This window comes from Rattus rattus, chromosome 6 (genome assembly GCF_011064425.1).
Source record: "Rattus rattus isolate New Zealand chromosome 6, Rrattus_CSIRO_v1, whole genome shotgun sequence".
NCBI lineage: Eukaryota > Metazoa > Chordata > Mammalia > Rodentia > Muridae > Rattus > Rattus rattus.
The window spans coordinates 99,142,850-99,160,845 of record NC_046159.1 but is presented as its reverse complement, the minus strand read 5'-3'; the positions used below and the strand labels follow the sequence as shown (position 1 = coordinate 99,160,845).

Below are 17,996 nucleotides of genomic sequence, written 5' to 3'. Positions count from 1 at the left end.
ATTTCAATTAATTTCACTATTTACAGAGAACTAGGAGTTTAATTTCTATAGGAGAAGATGTCAGGCCTGAATATAATTCAGAGTAATAAGTAAACAAATAGTTTAATAATTAGACACACAAACAAATAAAAATGAAATGGAAAGAAGAGTATATCGTGAAAGAAGAATGGTTTCTTTTCTCACTACATCAAGACTAATGCCAAGATTATACAATCCTCACCACAAACCAACAGCAAATCATGATTATGGAAGAAAACACATAGCCATCTCATTGCTTACTGAAAAGTTAAGCTGCTGTCCACATAGGGTATTTGCACTGAAGTGTTCCCTCTATTGTACAAGGAGGTATGCTGCATGCTACCAGAAAAGAAACATAGACACCAAGATATTCTGCCACAAACACTTCAGTGTACCATGGACCAATCTACAAAATGTGTTAGGTCTGGAATATGATGTATTCTGACAGCCCATACAATATTGAAAGTCTTATCTTTGGAATTTTCATCTCCTTACATACTACAGTTATGCATAATTTATTTTAAAGTATAGTATGCCCTTCAGAACACATGAGTAAAATTATGTCCAATGAAAGCTAGCATTAAAGACAAAGAGCTAAAGGCATGAAACAGAAACACAGGAAGTGATGAATAATTCACTTTATTGACAGACACACTGACTGCAGAGGGATTGGAGATCTCTAGTTGACAGCAATTGTGTCCTGAATCCAGTCCACATAGTTGCAGACCTTGGTGTACACACCAGGGTTATCTGGCAGGGCACAGCCATAGCCCCAGGAAACAATACCCTGGAGCTCTCCGTTACAGACCACAGGGCCACCAGAGTCACCCTAGGAAAAAGAAACACAGTGCATAAGAAAGGGCATGTGAAATAGGGCTGCCTATAGTAAACCCAATACCTGTCAATTCTTACTTTTCTATTTCTTTTTCACCACAGCCTATCTGTTATCTGTTTCCTAGCTGAAATCCAAAGGAGACTTCTTTCTCTATAGTACCACCTCACTACACTTTCTGTATCCTAACACTGATCTTTGAAGCCCCACTCCCAGAAGAACAGAGGTCTGCATAAGTGAAGGGTGGCAATCACCTGGCAGGAATCCTTGCCTCCCTCTAGGAAGCCAGCACAGACCATGTTGTCAGTGATCTTTCCAGGGTAGGAGGCTTCACAGTCAGCCTGAGGCAGCAGTGGGGCATCCAGGCACTGGAGCAGGTCTGGTTCATTGACTGTGAGGAAAGGAAAAGAATGAAGACTCCTTTATCCAGACAACAATCTGGTATTGAACCAGCTGGCAAGCAATGGACTGTTTACTATAATCTTAAGGTCTACCAAAACAAAACAAAACAAAAAAACCAACTTTCCCATTTGAGAATGTTCACTGCTGATATCTTTCCTGAAAAAATAGTACATTCTGCATGTGCCTGGCCAGATTCTTGGGGTCAGTTTATTTGTTGTGGAAATTTCTCTTAGATCTGTTACAGAACATATGTGTGCTGTGAACATGCAATATATTTAGCCTAGAAGCAGGTGGGTTAATTTCTAGAATGTTGGTGATTGCAGTGTACACAACAAACGTAAGTACTAGGTGACAGGTCCTACTCACCACCGAAGCTGAGGGTGTTGCCCCAGCCAGAGATGAGGCACTGAGTGCCTGCAGGTGCACAGGAGCTGGGCAGAGCCACAGTGGCCACTCGAGCATTGAGTTTCACAGGGGAAGAGAGCTTGATCAGCATGATGTCATTGTTCAGGGTCTTCCTATCGAAGTTGGGGTGCTTGATGATCTTGGCAGCATTGACAAACTGCTCATTGCCCTCAAGGACATTGATGTTGTGCTCTCCCAGTCTCACTTGGATGCGGCTGTTGGGAAGAGGAGGAATGCCACAGTATCTTACTCTGTGTCTCAAGACATCACAAGTTTCTTAAATTTCTTACTCTTGTGTGGTTATGAAGATTGAAGGATCTTGCTACAGTATCATAGGAGAAGAACGGGGAAGGTGGATAGAATTTCGTTTGTCCTGCTCTTCTCATTTTCAAAGACAGAAAAATTACAGAGGTTGAGGTAAAGGACTGCAGTGTAGACTCTATTTCATTATAATAAACCAAGAAATATCCAGGTTTGTCACTCCAGGATCATCTGAAGCTCTTTTCATCAACAGTGTCTTTGTTCACTGTGCACAGGATTTTTATATCCATTTCTGTTCAAAGGGGCATGAAAGTGTTGCTTTTAACCAGAAAAGTCAATATCTGGTTCTCATCCTTCACAGTGGGATTCTGGGGCCTTGTGAATGGTTCCTTCTCTTTATCCCAAGTCCAAACCTAATTGGTCACGTTCTAGAATATGAGGCTATATAACTAACTACACCTCAGTAGTATCTTTTCATCTTTCTCATCCACACTCAAGAGAGCCCAATTTATGTGCAGTATTATTCATCTTATAACAATGTATAAAACAACAGGTGAAGAAACTGAATAATAAAGCAATTTCAGCTTTATTTTTGAAAACTCTGATACAATTTCTTGCTACAGGACTAAGTTACCAGTTATGACAACCTTTGCCAACTTTCTTATTGGTTTTGTAGTAAGAAAATTAACCATCCTTTTTTTTAAAAGATATACTCTTCTTCCATTTCATGTTTATTTGTTTGTGTGTAAAATTATTAAACTATTTGTTTACTTCTTCTGATGCAAGTTCAGGTCAGACATCATCTAGTAGAAACTGACCCCCAGTTCTCTGTATATAGTGAAATTAATTGAATCTAGAAATCTTGAAAACTTACACATTGTCTACCCTTACAGAAAACTGAGTTAATGAATATGCTGCATACGACACAGTATTACTGTTTGTAAAAGTCTTTGTGAATTAATATTTGGTGCTTTCTACCCTAATATCACTTTGCTTGCTTTAATTATCTCTTCCGTTGATGTATTTTGAATGGTTTACAGGTGAGAAAGGATTCCTATTCTGCATCCTTATTCTGTCCAAGCTCATGAAATTAGTTGCAATCACTAATCTCTCTTCTCTAACTTTTCGCATTCACCTTACAAACTCAGTGATTCAATGTTCTAATACCATGCCCTTAGACTAGTCAAGTGTGTCTGCTGTACAGTGAGGGTCCATCACTTACGATTTGTAGCAGTGAGCTGCAGACACCACCCACTGGTCATTGATGAGGGAACCTCCACAGTAGTGATAGCCAGAGTTCAGCGACACCTGGTAGGGGACAGAATGCTCCTGGCAGGTGTATCCTCCAACGATCTTGTCATCATCATCCACAGGGAAAGCAACTTGAATGAACACAAGAAGATGATTAAGAAGACAATCCTTCAAGGTCCTGGACGGTGGAGCCCTCGAGTCTCTGTCAACTTTCAGCTAAGTAGAAAACCTTAGAACAATGACTAAAGGCAAGACAGTAACACTGAATTGCCAGTAGGCATAAAAATGTGTGTCTAACATACAGAGCACTGCAGGACAATTAAAAAATACTCTGACTGCATTCTAATGGGTTACCAGGGACAGAGCAAGCAATGTTTTCAGCTTGCAGGTATAGGGTGCAAAGATAGTTATTTTATCCACTACCTGCTTTAATCTCAAGTTCTTCATTCCCGGATCCCCTGTGGCTGAGACTTTAAGGTATTTAGGGTACTTAGAAACTACCTTAGAAGATGTTCTGTGTATGCAAAGTTTTACATACCCATGAGATTTTATAACTCAAGTCTGTATGTCTATATATTAAGAAGAAGCAGAAATTGGGCCTTACATAAGACAGGGGGATGTAATATCATTGACACCAATCATTTTTAATTTGACTTCATGTTTGTAAGTCTTAAAGTCAATTTTCTAATTTTGAAAAGTTATAAATCTTGAAAATATATAAAGTGCAGAAATGTTCCTGCCTAATACCAAGCCACTGTCCCAGATACTAAAGTTAAGACTCTTAAGAAATTTATCTGCAAGAAGTAAAGATTTCAACTTTCAACTTAGGAGTATTCCTCTATAAAGTAAGCTTTGGCTTGGAGGCCTCCAAGCATTTAGGCCCAAGCAGGAGTCCTACTGGTTCATTTCCTGGAACATCCACATGTCTTCCTTTCTTAGACATTCTGATCACATAATACATGAGAATGGAAAGGTAAGAAATAGGCTTGCCAGAATACGGAAAATACATAGGCGAATGCCAGCAGCAAACCACTAAACTGAGAACGGGACCCCCGTTGAAGGAATCAGAGAAAGGACTGGAAGAGCTTGAAGGGCCTCGAGACCCCATATGAACAACAATACCAACCAACCAGAGCTTCCAGGGACTAAGCCACTACCCAAAGACTATACATGGACTGACCCTGGGCTCCAACTGCATAGGTAACAATGAATAGCCTAGTAAGAGCACCAGTAGAAGGGGAAGCCTTTGGTCTTGCCAAGATTGAACCCCCAGTGAACGTGATTGTTGGGGGAGAGGGTGGTAATGGGGGGAGGATGGGGAGGGGAACACCAATAGAGAAGGGAGGGTGATGGGTTAGGGGATGTTGGCCTGAAACCGGGGGGAAGGAATAACAATCAAATGTAAATAAGAAATACTCAAGTTAATAAAGATAAAAAAAAAAGAAATAGGCTTGCAGAGAAACTTGAAAGATTGGAAACAGAGATGTTACTGGACAAAGAAAGAGAACACTGTTCTAGTGACAAGGTGGAAAAGCATCCTTGATGGTGAGGTTCATGGGTTCTAGGAGAAAGAAGAGTAGAACCAAGGCACAGAACTCACCAGCAGCTCCCACAAGGACCAGAACCAAGAGTGCTCTCATTGTGGCAGAAGGTAGTGAGCTCTGGGGGGAAGCCTGTCTTTATACCCCAGTGTAGGAAGAAGGAGGTCCTGAGGGGAGGGCCCTCACTGCTTCTACACAAGCACACCTGTGGGTTTCCCCTTCACAGACTCTTACATTATCTCTGCTCTGTTTGTCTACTCTGTGAGCAGGTGACATACATGTGATAAGGAAATATTTCCTCTGAGTGAAAAAAATGGAAAGGAGTTGATTCTTAAAAGGAGGTTCTGGAAAAATATTGGAAACACAGATTCTATCAATGCATCATGGTATCTTTATGCTGATATATAGAAGTTAGGTGGTAAAAAAAATGGCCAATGTCCTTGGATATAGAGTGCCTTCTTTAGAAACATATTTCACTTTATTGAGGAAGGTCTGGTATTCTTTGGTTGATATTCTTTGACCTAGAGGCCCATGTGAAGAAACATTGTATCTGGATGTAATATCTATGAACTGGTGATTATTCTTACTTCTAGAATAATTTATCATATAGAAAAATCATATGCAAGGGCTCTGTTAATTCGAATTAGAGAATAAAATAACATGACACAGGGAGAAATAGACATGATTTATACTATAGGCTTTCTCTTTGCTCTCATTTCTAGCAAGGTTCATACTTGGAAAGTGCTTTGGAGTGTGAAAAATGAACTTCAATAGGAACTTCCTGAACATATTTCAGAGATAGGCTAATACCACACTTTCCTTCTCCTCTCAATAATAACATATCACTCATATCATGCTTTTATTAGTCCATGTTCAGCAAATGGATGGTTATATTAGCCATCTATATTAAAGATAAATTTCCCTACCTTATAGAATAAGTTTGGGACAGATATCTATAGGGAGATTAACTGTGAGGAAGGACTTGAACAGTGGTCAGTCTGATTTCTGTTCAGTGAATTTACTAGACAGATTATACATGGACAAGGAGTCATGAAAAGAAATCAATATTAAAACTATGGGGTAACTCTTATGTTCTATTTTTTTCAGTGATACTTTTCTATCAGACTTAATTCAGAGTACATTTTCCTGTAGAAGTTCTACCAAAAACACAGAGTCACAGCACTGAAATTTACTGAGACATCACCTGCCTTGAAGCAGTAATTGAAAAATTATATGTGAGATTACATTTAATTTTTGGTAATTTGAGGAAGCCATTTACATTATCTGCTTACTTTTTTAGTTGGTCTGATGAAAGTATTGTTAAGGGCCAAAAACAAGCAAGTTTATGACTGAATTCTCTCAAATTATAAAATAAACAAAGGTTTAGAAATGTTTCTCAAGGAGGAAAAGTCTGAGTCCAGAATCTGGTGATTGATATTGGCGTGCCACTCATGGACAATGGTGAAGGAAATGGACACCACCATGCACTGGGAGGACTCCCCTGTGCATTATAGTATCTTCTATATCCATCTCTTGCATGACTGGCTCTGCTATACAACAGAATTGGTACTCAGAGCCCTTCCCTCTGACTCATTCAATTCTATCCTCCAACTCTTCCTCAAGACTCGTAAGCCCCACCTTATGTTTAGCTATGAGTCTCTGTATCCATTTCCATCTGCTGCTGGATGAGGCCTTTCAGGATACAGTTATGTCAGGTTCTTGTCTGGAAGCACAGCAGAATATCATTAATAGTGTCAGGATTTGCCTCTTTCCCATGGATGGGTCTCAAATTGGGCCAGTCATTGGTTGGCTGTTTTCTCATTCTCTATTCCATCTTATAGCCAGGACAAATTGTGGGTTGAAGGTTTCCTGGATGGGCTGATGTTCCCCTCCTTCCACTGGAAGTCCTGCCTTGCTAAAGAAGGTGACAACTTAAGTCTCTATATACCCCACTGATAGGAATTACAGCTAGGATCACCCTTGTAGACTCCCCATACCCCCGCCAACTCCAGGTTTCCAGGTGGTCCCAGAGATGAATGATGTTCAAACTTATCATAGGTTCAGAAACAACACTGCCAAGAACTGTGTCATGAAACTTCTGAATCAGTGATTCAAAATAAATAATTCTATCCTTTAAGTTACTCATGTTAGGTGTCCAGTCTCCATGGTCTATCTGACTAATACATGCCCTCTTTCCCTGCTTTCTGTTGCCCACCTTAAATTCAACACCAATACAGTGTTCTGATAAATAAAGATTGACCAACTAGTATAATAAAACAATGAGGGTACGTTGGTAATGCATTCTGGATTTAAAATTGCTTAAATGAATTGAGACTAATGAAGAGTAAGCTAAATAAATCCAATGCAGAGTCCAGGAATTGTCCCTATATGGAATGTCATAATATAAGTACCTAGTATTTCCAAGAAATGCAAACATTAATACTATATGTGTATACAAATGTGTGTGTTGTGTGTATATGTACACACACATACACATATATGTATACATATATACATATGAAAATGTCCTTTTTATTTCCACAGGTAAAGTGGTTAAATAAAAACTATACCCAAAGTGTAACACAGCTTGGACTGAGCCCAGAGCATTTCCTTTTCTGTTGTAACTATCACAAAGCCTAAGCTTAGAAGCTGGTAGCCTCCCTACAATCTAATCTTCCAAGTTGACCAACTCACTTGGGCTTTTTTTGCCTTCTAACTGAATAGCTTTGCCTGGACTTAAACTAATGTTGGCAATGGGTTCTAATCATCTGACTCCTTCTTATTCTCTGAGTATTTCTGTCTTCAGTTGTGTCTAGCATGTTCTCTTTGTAACCTGTCTCTGTGAAACTGCCATATATACACATCACTCACCACACCTTTTCTCTCTTACTGCTCTTAAGCGACTCTTAAGGACAAGTGCTCTTAAGCCACTCTTCCTCTGCTAGTCTCCTATGAGTATCCTATCACTGACTTCTTCTTTCAAGTCTCTCTCTGATTCCTCACTTTCTCTGATGTGTCACTTTCCTCTATGGCTGCTTTTTCTACAACCTAACATTATCTTCATTTTTAGGGATTAAAGGAGTGTATTAAGGGTATTTCTGTATTTCAGCCAGATAATACTGTAATGTCTCTATTCTGGCCAGATCATATCTTTGGATGTGATCCATTGCCAGAGCAGCCATGATGTTGGGTTCAAATTCTTCTACATAAAATTATATTGAATTCATATTATATCAAATAGACAAAATTTAAAGTTAAACTCAGCCAGTCAGCAACTCCCTCACTAGATATTGTTCAAAAGATGTACGTAGTCTGTGCCATGCATTTGGAAGTCAAAGAGATGATAAATGCATACCTTCAGTGTGAACATGAAAGGTGAAGAGCAGCAAGGGGATACAAGGGGAGATAAACGTCAATGACCTGATTACTTGTGGGTATATTTGGGATCAGAGACTTTGACTAAATGTCATTGTTATAAGAGGAAGACACAACATGTCTCTTCACTATAAAACAAGGAATATTAGGCATAATAATCAGAAAACATATTTTATTGGAAACCACAAAAATGTGACTTGACAGAAATAATGGATACAGGAGACCTAATGAGAAAGATTAGTTCAGATTAAAGGAGAAATTGTGTCCTTGAATTCAGTTTCTGAGAATTTGAGTATTTTTTGCATTGATATTCATAAGCAAAATTAGTCTGATGTATTCTTTCTTTGTTGGGTTGTTGTGAGTTTTAGGTATCACAGTAACTGTAGCTTCATAGAATGAATTAAGTAGTATTTCTTTTGTTTCAATTTTATGGAAGAGTTTGAGGAGTATTAGTAATAGCTTTCCTTTGAAGGTATAGTAGATTTTCACAAAGAACATCTGATCCTGTGGTTGGAGGATTTTAAAGACCGTTTCTATTTCTTTAGGGGACATGGGACTGTTTAGATAGTTTACTTGCTCTTGATTTAACTTTCGTACCTGGTCTCTGTCTAGAAAATAATTCATTTCTTCTAGATTTCCCTGTTTTGTTTAAGAAAATAGGGTAACAGCACCCTTCATAATCGCCACAAATAATATAAAATATCTCGGTATAACTCTAACCAAACAAGTGAAAGATCTATATGACAAGAACTTCAAGTCTCTGAAGAAAAAAATACAAAATGACCTCAAAAGATAGAAAGATTTCCCATGCTCATAGATTAGTAGTATTAACATAGTAAAAATCTTACCAAAAGCCATCTACAGATTCAATGCAATCCCCATTAAAATTCCAATACAATTCTTCACAGACATGGAAAGAGAAATTCTCAACTTCATGTGGAAAAACAAGAAACCCAGGATAGCAAAAACAATTCTCACCAATAAAAGAACTTCTGCGAGAATCACCATCCCTGATTTCAAGTTCTACTACAGAGAAATAGTGATTTTAAAAAAGAGAAAAAAGGGGAGGAGGATACCAGTAAAAGCATGGTATTGGTACAGAGTCAGACAGATTGATCTGTGGAATAGAATTGAAGACTCAGAACTGAACTTACCCATTTATGGACACCTGGTCTTTGACCAAGAAGTCAAAAACATACAATGGAAAAAAGAAATAATCTTCAATAAATGGTGCTGGTCTAACTGGCAGCCTGAGTGTAGAAGAATATAAATAGATCCACATTTATCACCTTGCACAAACTCAAGTCCAAGTGGATCAAAGACCTCAACATAAAACCAGATATACTGAATCTGGGAAAGAACCTCCAACTTATTAGCACAGGGGGAAATTTTCTCAACAGAAATCCAGTGGCTCAGGCTCTAAGATCAATAATTGATAAATGGGATCATAGTAAACTGAGAAGCTTCTGTAAAGCAAAAGACACTGTCAATAGGACAAATTGACAACCTAGTGATGGGAACAAAAGAATCTTCACTAACCCCATATCCAATAGAAGCCCAACATCTGAAATATATGAAGAACTCTAGAAGTTAACCTCCAAAAAACAAATATCCCAATTAAACAATGGGGTACAACTAAACAGAGAATTCTCAAGAGATGAATCATGAGTAGCTGAGAAACACTTAATGAAATGTTCAACATCTTTAGGCACCAGGGAAATGAAAATCAAAAGGACCCCGAGATTCCATCTGACACCAATCAGCATGTCTAAGATCAAAAACTCAAGTGACGGACATGCTGGTAAGGATGTGGAGAAAGAAGAACATTCCTTCATTGCTGCTGGGATTGCAAACTGCCAAATCCACTGTGGGAATCAATCTGGCGGCTCCTCAGAAAATTGGAAATAAGTCTACCTGAAGACCCAGTTCTGCCACTCTTAGGCATATACCCAAAAGATTCCCCATCTTACCATAAGATCACGTGGTGCACCTTGTTCATAGCAGCCTTATTCATATTAGCCAGAAACTGGAAACAACTCAGATGTCCATCAACCAAAAAATGAATACAAAAAAATGTGGTTCATTTACAAAATGAAATAGTCTTCAGCTATTGTGAATGAGGACATTGTGAATTTTGCAGGCAATTGGATGGAACTACAAAATATCATCCTGAGTCAGGTAATGTAGACCCAAAAGGAGATCCATGGTATGTAGTCACTGATGAGTGGATATTAGCCACAGATATTAGTGGATATTAGTACAGAATACCCACAGACTGTAAGAAGTTTAACAAACAGAAAGCCCAACTGAGGATGCTTTGATCCCTCTTAGAAAGGGGAAGAAAATAATCATAGGAGGCAGAGTACCAGAGAAAGATGGTTGGAAGAGGGGAAGGGGAGGGGAAAGGGGAGCAGGATCAGATATAAGGAGGAGGACAGGAGAGAAGCCCAGATAGCCAGGAGAATGAATGAAATATGCAACCGCTGGAGGAGGTTGGGAGAACATCTAGAACCTCAAGTGGAAGGACAAGGTTACTAACAAACAGGCAAAATTTCTGACCCAGAAGTGTTCCTGTCTAAAGGAACTGCAGGGACAAAAATGGAGCAGAGTTTGAAGGAAAGGGCATCAAGTGACAGGTCCAACTTGGAATCCATCCCATGGGTGGGCACCAAACTCTGACACTATTACTAATGCTACATGCTGCTTGCAGACAGAAGCCCAGTATGGCTGTCTTCTTGAGAGGCCATGCCGGCACCAGACTGAGACAGATGGAGATATTTACACCCAACCATTGGACTGAAGTCAGAGACAGCCATGGTTGAATTGGGGGAATGATTGAAGAAGATAAATGGGAGGGTGACCTCATAGGAAAACCAGCACTCTCAACTAAATAGACCCCAAGGAGTCCCTAAAGACTGAACCACCAACCTGGCACTGGGCTGGTACAAGGCCCCTGGCACATATATAGCTGAGGACTGCCTGGTCTATGCTCAGTGGTAAATGTGCCTAATCTTGGAGAGACTTGAGGCCCAGAAGTGGGGTTAGGCCTGGTGGGTAGAGAGCATCCTCTCCAAGGCAGGGGAGAGGAGGAATGAAATTTGGAGGAGGGCAATGGCTGGAATGTAAATAGATAAAATAATTAATTAATTAATTAATTAATTAATTAAGCTTAAAACATTAGAAAATAAGGGGAGGGGAATGTCCTAGAATTGAAAAGTGGGAACGTAGACTAGGAAAAGACACAAGAAATAAAGAATGGGTGACTAAGAGATGATCTAACAATATTGGAGGGTACTTTAAATACGAAAACAGCCGTGTATGTTGTTTTCATATTTAAACAACCTCTTCTTCACTTGGATAAGACTCCTCAAACCAAGGAGGCAAGAAATAGTACAATATCAGGGAAACAGAAAATTCTGAGTTCACATTCTTCCAGGACATGAAGAGAAATTCCAGAGAGAAAACTGGTGTATGTTTTGTTCCATTGAGAACTCTGGGCAGATGGTCAGCCGATTGCTCACCTGCCACCTGTATCCAGTCTCACATGCTCCAATAATTTCCATATCTTCCTATGGCCTTGGAGCAGCATGACAGTTGTAGATAACTTCTCTGGTAAAATGAATTCATCCAAATAAACCCTCCCTGAAGACCTCACACTAACATGCTTGTGAAAAATGAAATATGCAAATATTCTGAAAATCTGACAGAAATGACAATAGGAGAGACATCCCACTTAGGAATGACCCCAGGACCAAATAAACTAGAAACAGGATACAGAGATGACAACACTGAGTGACTGTTCAAGGGTGTGAAGCTCACACAGCCATGCCAGGACTAGGACCACAAAATATTCTATGAGGCCCATGCTTGCATTTTTTTGCAGTTTCTTTTGATTTCCAATTTCTCCAATTTCCAGTCAATTTGCCCCCACAGATGCAATTACCACAATTTCAGCTAAGAATCTCCCATGTTAATGGTCAGCTCCAAAATCATAACCACTTTTCAGAGAATTTAAACTTCATCTCACTTCCAACATAATTCTTGCTATACCTAGCATTAGTGGAAAGTAAGCATCTGATAGGAAGGATATTCCAATTAAGTCTTAAAAAGAGGTGTGGTATTTTTATAATCTGATCAGTTAATAAACAGTCACAGCTTGGCAAATTGAAAAAAATAGGTACAAGGAGACACAAATCAAGTACAGCACTTCTGTAGCTTGTTTGTATCATATTAAAATGGAAGCTGGTCTTAGGGGTGGTTTAAGTAAAAAAAAAAATCAAGATCCCATACATGGAGATCCACTGCTGACTGAGCACAGAAATACAGTGTTACATGTTTAGTGTAAACATTTATACTTCTCCAATTTCTAAGTATACATCATTTTTATTGACATATCAGGTTGAACATTTCTCAAACTGTATTCCTCAAAATGAGTATAGACTTCCAACATGGGCATGGACATACAGAGTAGACACTTTTAATATATTCAGGGCAGCACTGATACCCTTCAGGATCATCATAGTATATGTGAAAAGTATTATTTGCTTATTATTAAGGTTCAAGGTGGCCTTGAAAGGACATTAGCATGAGAGTCAGATATATCTCAAAATTAATACAGAAGTTTATGTTTGCATTCATGTAATTCCCTACTTCACTACAAAGTAAGATATTTCCTAGTCAAACTTTGCACATTTTCCACCCCATGTGTCTGAAAGAAAGAACTAGGATAGAAAGCAGATTTGCTAAAAGCCCACACTGATTAGGAACTCTGTACCTCTTTTCTTATCATTGATGTGCTAGTGCTGCTCCATCGAGTTTTTGATTTTATTATTAAGCAGATGGACCATGTTCAGAGCAACAAATTGAGGAAGAAATGACAATTTCAGGAGTGTTGTTCAAGAGCCCCACTACGCACCAGAACCAGGTCTTCTTCAAAGTTACTAAAAGCAATGAAAATTCATCAAGGGATATCTAAGAATACCATAGAGTCATTCTTCTGTAACAACCATGAATTATGTCTATTGAAGCGGGGGGGGGGGAGGAACTGTAGACCAAGGCTAGACCATCACTGTTTCCTTTGTCCTAGCATCCTTTCAAGAATCAGCTGTTTCCCTCCATCCTCCTTGAGAATAAAATTTTCCTTGACACCTGAAGGTCTCCTAATGCCAAGGACTCCAAAAAGAGGTGAGGTAAGAATCTAGGAAGGGGAAAAAACAGGTGTGTTTGCTCAGGAAATGTCAAAGCAAATCCACCCTCCTCCTACAGAGGCAGAGTTTTCCCTCCTCAAGGATATAAAAGTCTGCCCTCCTTCAGTGTTCAGCACCTTCTGCCACCATGAGTGCTCTCCTGATCCTTGCCCTTGTGGGGACTGCTGGTGAGTGTCATGCCTTCTATGGGCCTGTATTTCTAACTAAATAAAAACATGAATTACTGATACATTATTATCTTTGTTATCTTAACTCTCATATCCATCTTTCTTCTCCAGCATTTTCCACATTTAAATCTCTCAATCTTTACGTCTGTCTCCATCAAAGCACTCTCTATTACATCCTTTGTTCAATTCAAAGCCTTGATTACAGAGGCTGAAGGGGAAACCAAACAGAAGATGCATAAAATGAACCAGGAGAAACATTCTTCAGCAGCAAGGCATCTGGGTATTCGACAGCATAGTTTTGGGGAATTTCAGAGGAGCAAGCAATGGATTAGATAACTAGCATGTAATTGGTTCCCACTAATTGTGTTCTTCTGTCATTTCTTCTATTTTTCTCTGGAACCTTGAAGAGTTCTGAGACCACTAGGATCTAGTTACCTTTCTGGCATTCCTTGCCACTGACAGACATCAGTTCCTGTGTTGCCTGATGGGGGTGCTGTTTCTCTGCTTTCTGTTAGTCATTCTGCACAGAAAGTAATACTTAAAAAATGGGGAGGAAAAGTAACACCAAAATCTGAACAATCCACCCTCCACATTTTTGATGAATTTGATTCTCCTTTCTATCTTCACTCTAGTTGCTTTCCCTGTGGATGATGATGACAAGATCGTTGGAGGATACACCTGTCAGGAGAATTCTGTCCCCTACCAGGTATCCCTGAATTCTGGCTACCACTTCTGTGGAGGTTCCCTGATCAATGACCAATGGGTGGTGTCTGCAGCTCACTGCTACAAATCGTAAGTAATGGTTTCCTTACAGCGGTGCTCCCAGAGTGAAACATCTTTATACCAAGCATTTGCATGGGCAAGTGATGAAGCTGTAGGGTGTCTTAGTTAGGGTTTTACTGCTGTAAACAGACACTATGACCAAGGCAAGTCTTATAAAGGACAGCATTTAATTGTGGCTTGCTTACAGGTTCAGAGGTTCAGTCAACTATCATCAAGGTGGGAACATGGTAGCATCCAGGCAGTCGTGAGAAAAAGTTCTTCATCTTCATTTGAAGGTCGCTAGCACAGTACTTAGTTCCAGGCAGCTAGGATGAGGGTCTTAAGCCCACAACCACAGTGTCACACCTACTCTAACAAGGCCACACATCCAAATTGTGCCACTCCCTGAGCCAAGCATATACAACCCACCACACTCTACTCCCTTGCCCCTACAGGCTTGTTAAAACATGAGTCTATGGGGGCCATACCTAAACCTAACATAATGTAAGATACATTTAGTCCAACTTCCAAAGTCCCCACAGTCTATAGCAATCACATCAATGTTAAAAGTTCAAGTTCAAGGTCTCTTCTGAGATTCATCCAGTCACTTAACTGTAATTCCCAAAGCAAGACAGGAAACCAGCTGGGCAAAGTCCAGACTCTGCATCTCCATGGCTGATGTCAAAGCAGTCTTCAGATCTCGAATTCCCTTTTCATCTTTGTTGACTGCAAGAAACTGTTTTCTCCTGGTCTGGTTCCACTCCTTCTTAGCAGCTTTCCTCAGCAGATACCCCACAGCTCTCGCATCTCAAATATCTTGGGGTCTCCAATGCAACTTCAATGTTATAGCTTCTTGTTTCAATGTCTGGGATACGCAAATAACCTCCCGGGCTCCTCCAAAGGACTGGCATCACTTCTCCAGCTCTGTCCTCTGTAGTACTCTTCACTCAAGATGATTCCTCCATTTTCCCTGCTAATCCTGGTGATCATCCTATGGTACTGGCATCTCCAATATGCTTCCTCTGTAACTAGACTTCACCAATAGCTTCTTGTAGGCTATCTTCATGGTACCATGCCTTAAATCCTTTGCATAACCCCTTCAGGCCTGGGCCATCAACTGTAACTGAGACTGCACCTTCACCAATGTCCTTCCATGGCTTCTCACAGTGGCAAGCTTCAGCTGCTCTCTATCGCCCCTTTGTGCCTTCAATCTGAGCATCACCTGGGTGACTCTTGCACAGTCTCAAGTACAGCAGCAGCACAATGTACAAGCATGGCTATCTCTGGAACACAGCTTCTATATGCTCTCAGAAAACACTTCCCAAACGATTTCACCTCACTAATATTGGTCTCTTCTTAATCACCACTCATTTCTTACCTCCAGATAACCAGCCACTATTTTGGACTCTAAAGCCATAGCCATGTGGTCAAAGCTGACAAGTTCTGATGCTTGCTGGGGTGGGAACAGGCCAGTCCCCTTGTTCTACTACATTCCACCAGAACTTCATGTTAGCCTGTGTGTACCGTCTCTCTCTGATAATGAAAAGGCAAGGGTGACAAAGGAAACCCTATCCGCCTTCCCTATTCTTCTCCTATGATACCGCAGCAAGATCTTTCAATCTTCATATGCACATTAGAGTAAGGAACTTGAGAAACTTGTGATGTCTTGAATCATAGAGTAACAGACTGTGGCGTGTGTCCATTTCCCAACAGCCGCATCCAAGTGAGACTGGGAGAGCACAACATCAATGTCCTTGAGGGCAATGAGCAGTTTGTCAATGCTGCCAAGATCATCAAGCACCCCAACTTCGATAGGAAGACCCTGAACAATGACATCATGCTGATCAAGCTCTCTTCCCCTGTGAAACTCAATGCTCGAGTGGCCACTGTGGCTCTGCCCAGCTCCTGTGCACCTGCAGGCACTCAGTGCCTCATCTCTGGCTGGGGCAACACCCTTAGCTTTGGTGGTGAGTAGGACTTGTCACCTACTACATTTCTTTTTTTCTCTACTCCGTAATCACCCACATCTGACCCTACTGTCTTCTAGAATGTAAATACACTTCAGGTGAATAGTACACACCTGCGCTGCATCAGATCCAAGAGAAATTTATACAACAAATTAAGTGATCCCCAGAATGCTGGCCAGGAATATTTTACAATATGGTATTATTTTCTTAGGAAAGATATCAGCAGGGAATATTCTGGAATCAAAAATGCATAGCTTTTAAGCGAATGTTCATCTCTTAGGAACAATGCTTGCAGCTGTTCAACACCAGTTTGTTGTCTAGATATAGAGGTCTTCATTCTTTTCCTTTCCTCACAGTCAATAATCCTGATCTGCTCCAATGCCTGGATGCCCCACTGCTGCCTCAGGCTGACTGTGAAGCCTCCTACCCTGGAAAGATCACTGACAACATGGTCTGTGCTGGCTTCCTAGAGGGAGGCAAGGATTCCTGCCAGGTGACTGCCACCCTTCACTTATGCAGACCTCTGTTCTCCTGAGAGTGGATCTTTAAAGCCTAGTGATGTGAGACAGAGACTGTCCTGTTGTTGTTCTGTGTGCAATGACAGAGTCTCCTTTGGATTCCCACAGAGTAGTGAGGATAACAGGCTGTGGAGAAAAAGAAATAGAAAGGTGGGGGGAAAGTTATTGAGTTTATTATATGGGGCCCTATTTCACATGCCCTTTCTAATACACTGTGTTCTTTCCTAGGGTGACTCTGGTGGCCCTGTAGTCTGCAATGGAGAGCTCCAGGGCATTGTTTCCTGGGGCTATGGCTGTGCCCTGCCAGATAACCCTGGTGTGTACACCAAGGTCTGCAACTATGTGGACTGGATTCAGGACACCATCGCTGCCAACTAGAGATTGCCAATGCCTCTGTAGTCACTCTGCAATAAAGCAATATTTTCTTCACAGCCTTTTTACTGCCTGATCATTTACCACTTTGGCTTATATTTGAGATCCTTCTTTTCTTCACTTGAACGTTCTCAAAAACACTGTGTATCCCAAAATAATTTATGTGTAGCAACAGCATGTGAAAAGACAAAACTCCAAAGACAAGTTTTAAAGCATTATATGTGGGCTAGGCTCAGTATTTAAGAGCACTGGCTGCTCCTCACGAAGTCTTGAGTTCAATTCCCATAAATCACTTGATGGCTCACAACTATCTATAATAAATTTGAATGCCCTCTTCTGGCACATAGATATACATGCAGGTAGAGCCCTCGTATATATACATTAAATAAATAAATTTAAAAAAAAATAAAATAAAATAGCACCATATTGAACTTCAGTTGGAAGTGGATCCTCAAAATGGAGGATCATGATCCAAAAGAACCAGAGCAGCTGAGGACACTGTTTATTAATGTTCTGAGATTTGAATCCACAGATGATAGCTGAAGAGAACTTTATGAGAGAAGGGACCCCCTTACAGACTGTGTGGTAGTGAGAGATCCCACAAAGAAAATGTTCCTGTGGCTTTGGTTTAGTGAACTACTCTATGGTTGAAGAGGCAGATGCTGCAATGTGTGCTTGGCCATACAAGGTTGATAAACATGTACTGACACCCACAGAACATGTCTCTAGAGAGGATTCTGTAAAGTCTGGTGCCCATTTAATGATAATAAAAATTTTTATTGGTTGTATTTTAAAAAGATACAGAATATAATCGAAGAGACTACTTCAAAATGTATGGCAAGACTGGAATTGTAGAAGTTTTGGAAAATAGGCAGTTTGGAAAAAAAAAGAGGATTTTCTTTTCTAACTTTATGATCA

General features: G+C 40.2%; 2 protein-coding genes across 2 annotated transcripts; one reads left to right on the top strand and one right to left on the bottom strand.

Moving 5' to 3' along the window:
* Nucleotides 1–697: 697 nt before the first annotated feature.
* Nucleotides 698–4,809, bottom strand: LOC116902880 (anionic trypsin-2-like). The gene is made up of 5 exons (XM_032905210.1): nucleotides 4,770–4,809; nucleotides 3,141–3,300; nucleotides 1,619–1,872; nucleotides 1,105–1,241; nucleotides 698–847 (listed from the first exon to the last, which is right to left on the bottom strand). The coding sequence occupies exons 1-5, from the start codon at nucleotides 4,807–4,809 to the stop codon at nucleotides 698–700; spliced, it is 741 nt and encodes a 246-aa protein (XP_032761101.1).
* An 8,610-nt stretch (nucleotides 4,810–13,419) lies between these two features.
* LOC116902879 (anionic trypsin-2-like) lies at nucleotides 13,420–17,084 on the top strand. Its single transcript, XM_032905209.1, has 5 exons — nucleotides 13,420–13,459; nucleotides 14,092–14,251; nucleotides 15,935–16,188; nucleotides 16,545–16,681; nucleotides 16,935–17,084. The coding sequence occupies exons 1-5, from the start codon at nucleotides 13,420–13,422 to the stop codon at nucleotides 17,082–17,084; spliced, it is 741 nt and encodes a 246-aa protein (XP_032761100.1).
* The last annotated feature ends 912 nt before the right edge of the window (nucleotides 17,085–17,996 follow it).

Coding starts and splice junctions, on each gene's coding strand:
- LOC116902880 (XM_032905210.1), bottom strand. CDS start 4,809: ATGAGAGCACTCTTGGTTCTGGTCCTTGTGGGAGCTGCTG. Junction 1,242..1,618: donor CAACACCCTCAGCTTCGGTG/GTGAGTAGGACC, acceptor CTTTCCTCACAG/TCAATGAACCAGACCTGCTC. Junction 848..1,104: donor GAGGCAAGGATTCCTGCCAG/GTGATTGCCACC, acceptor TCTTTTTCCTAG/GGTGACTCTGGTGGCCCTGT.
- LOC116902879 (XM_032905209.1), top strand. CDS start 13,420: ATGAGTGCTCTCCTGATCCTTGCCCTTGTGGGGACTGCTG. Junction 14,252..15,934: donor GCAGCTCACTGCTACAAATC/GTAAGTAATGGT, acceptor ATTTCCCAACAG/CCGCATCCAAGTGAGACTGG. Junction 16,189..16,544: donor CAACACCCTTAGCTTTGGTG/GTGAGTAGGACT, acceptor CTTTCCTCACAG/TCAATAATCCTGATCTGCTC.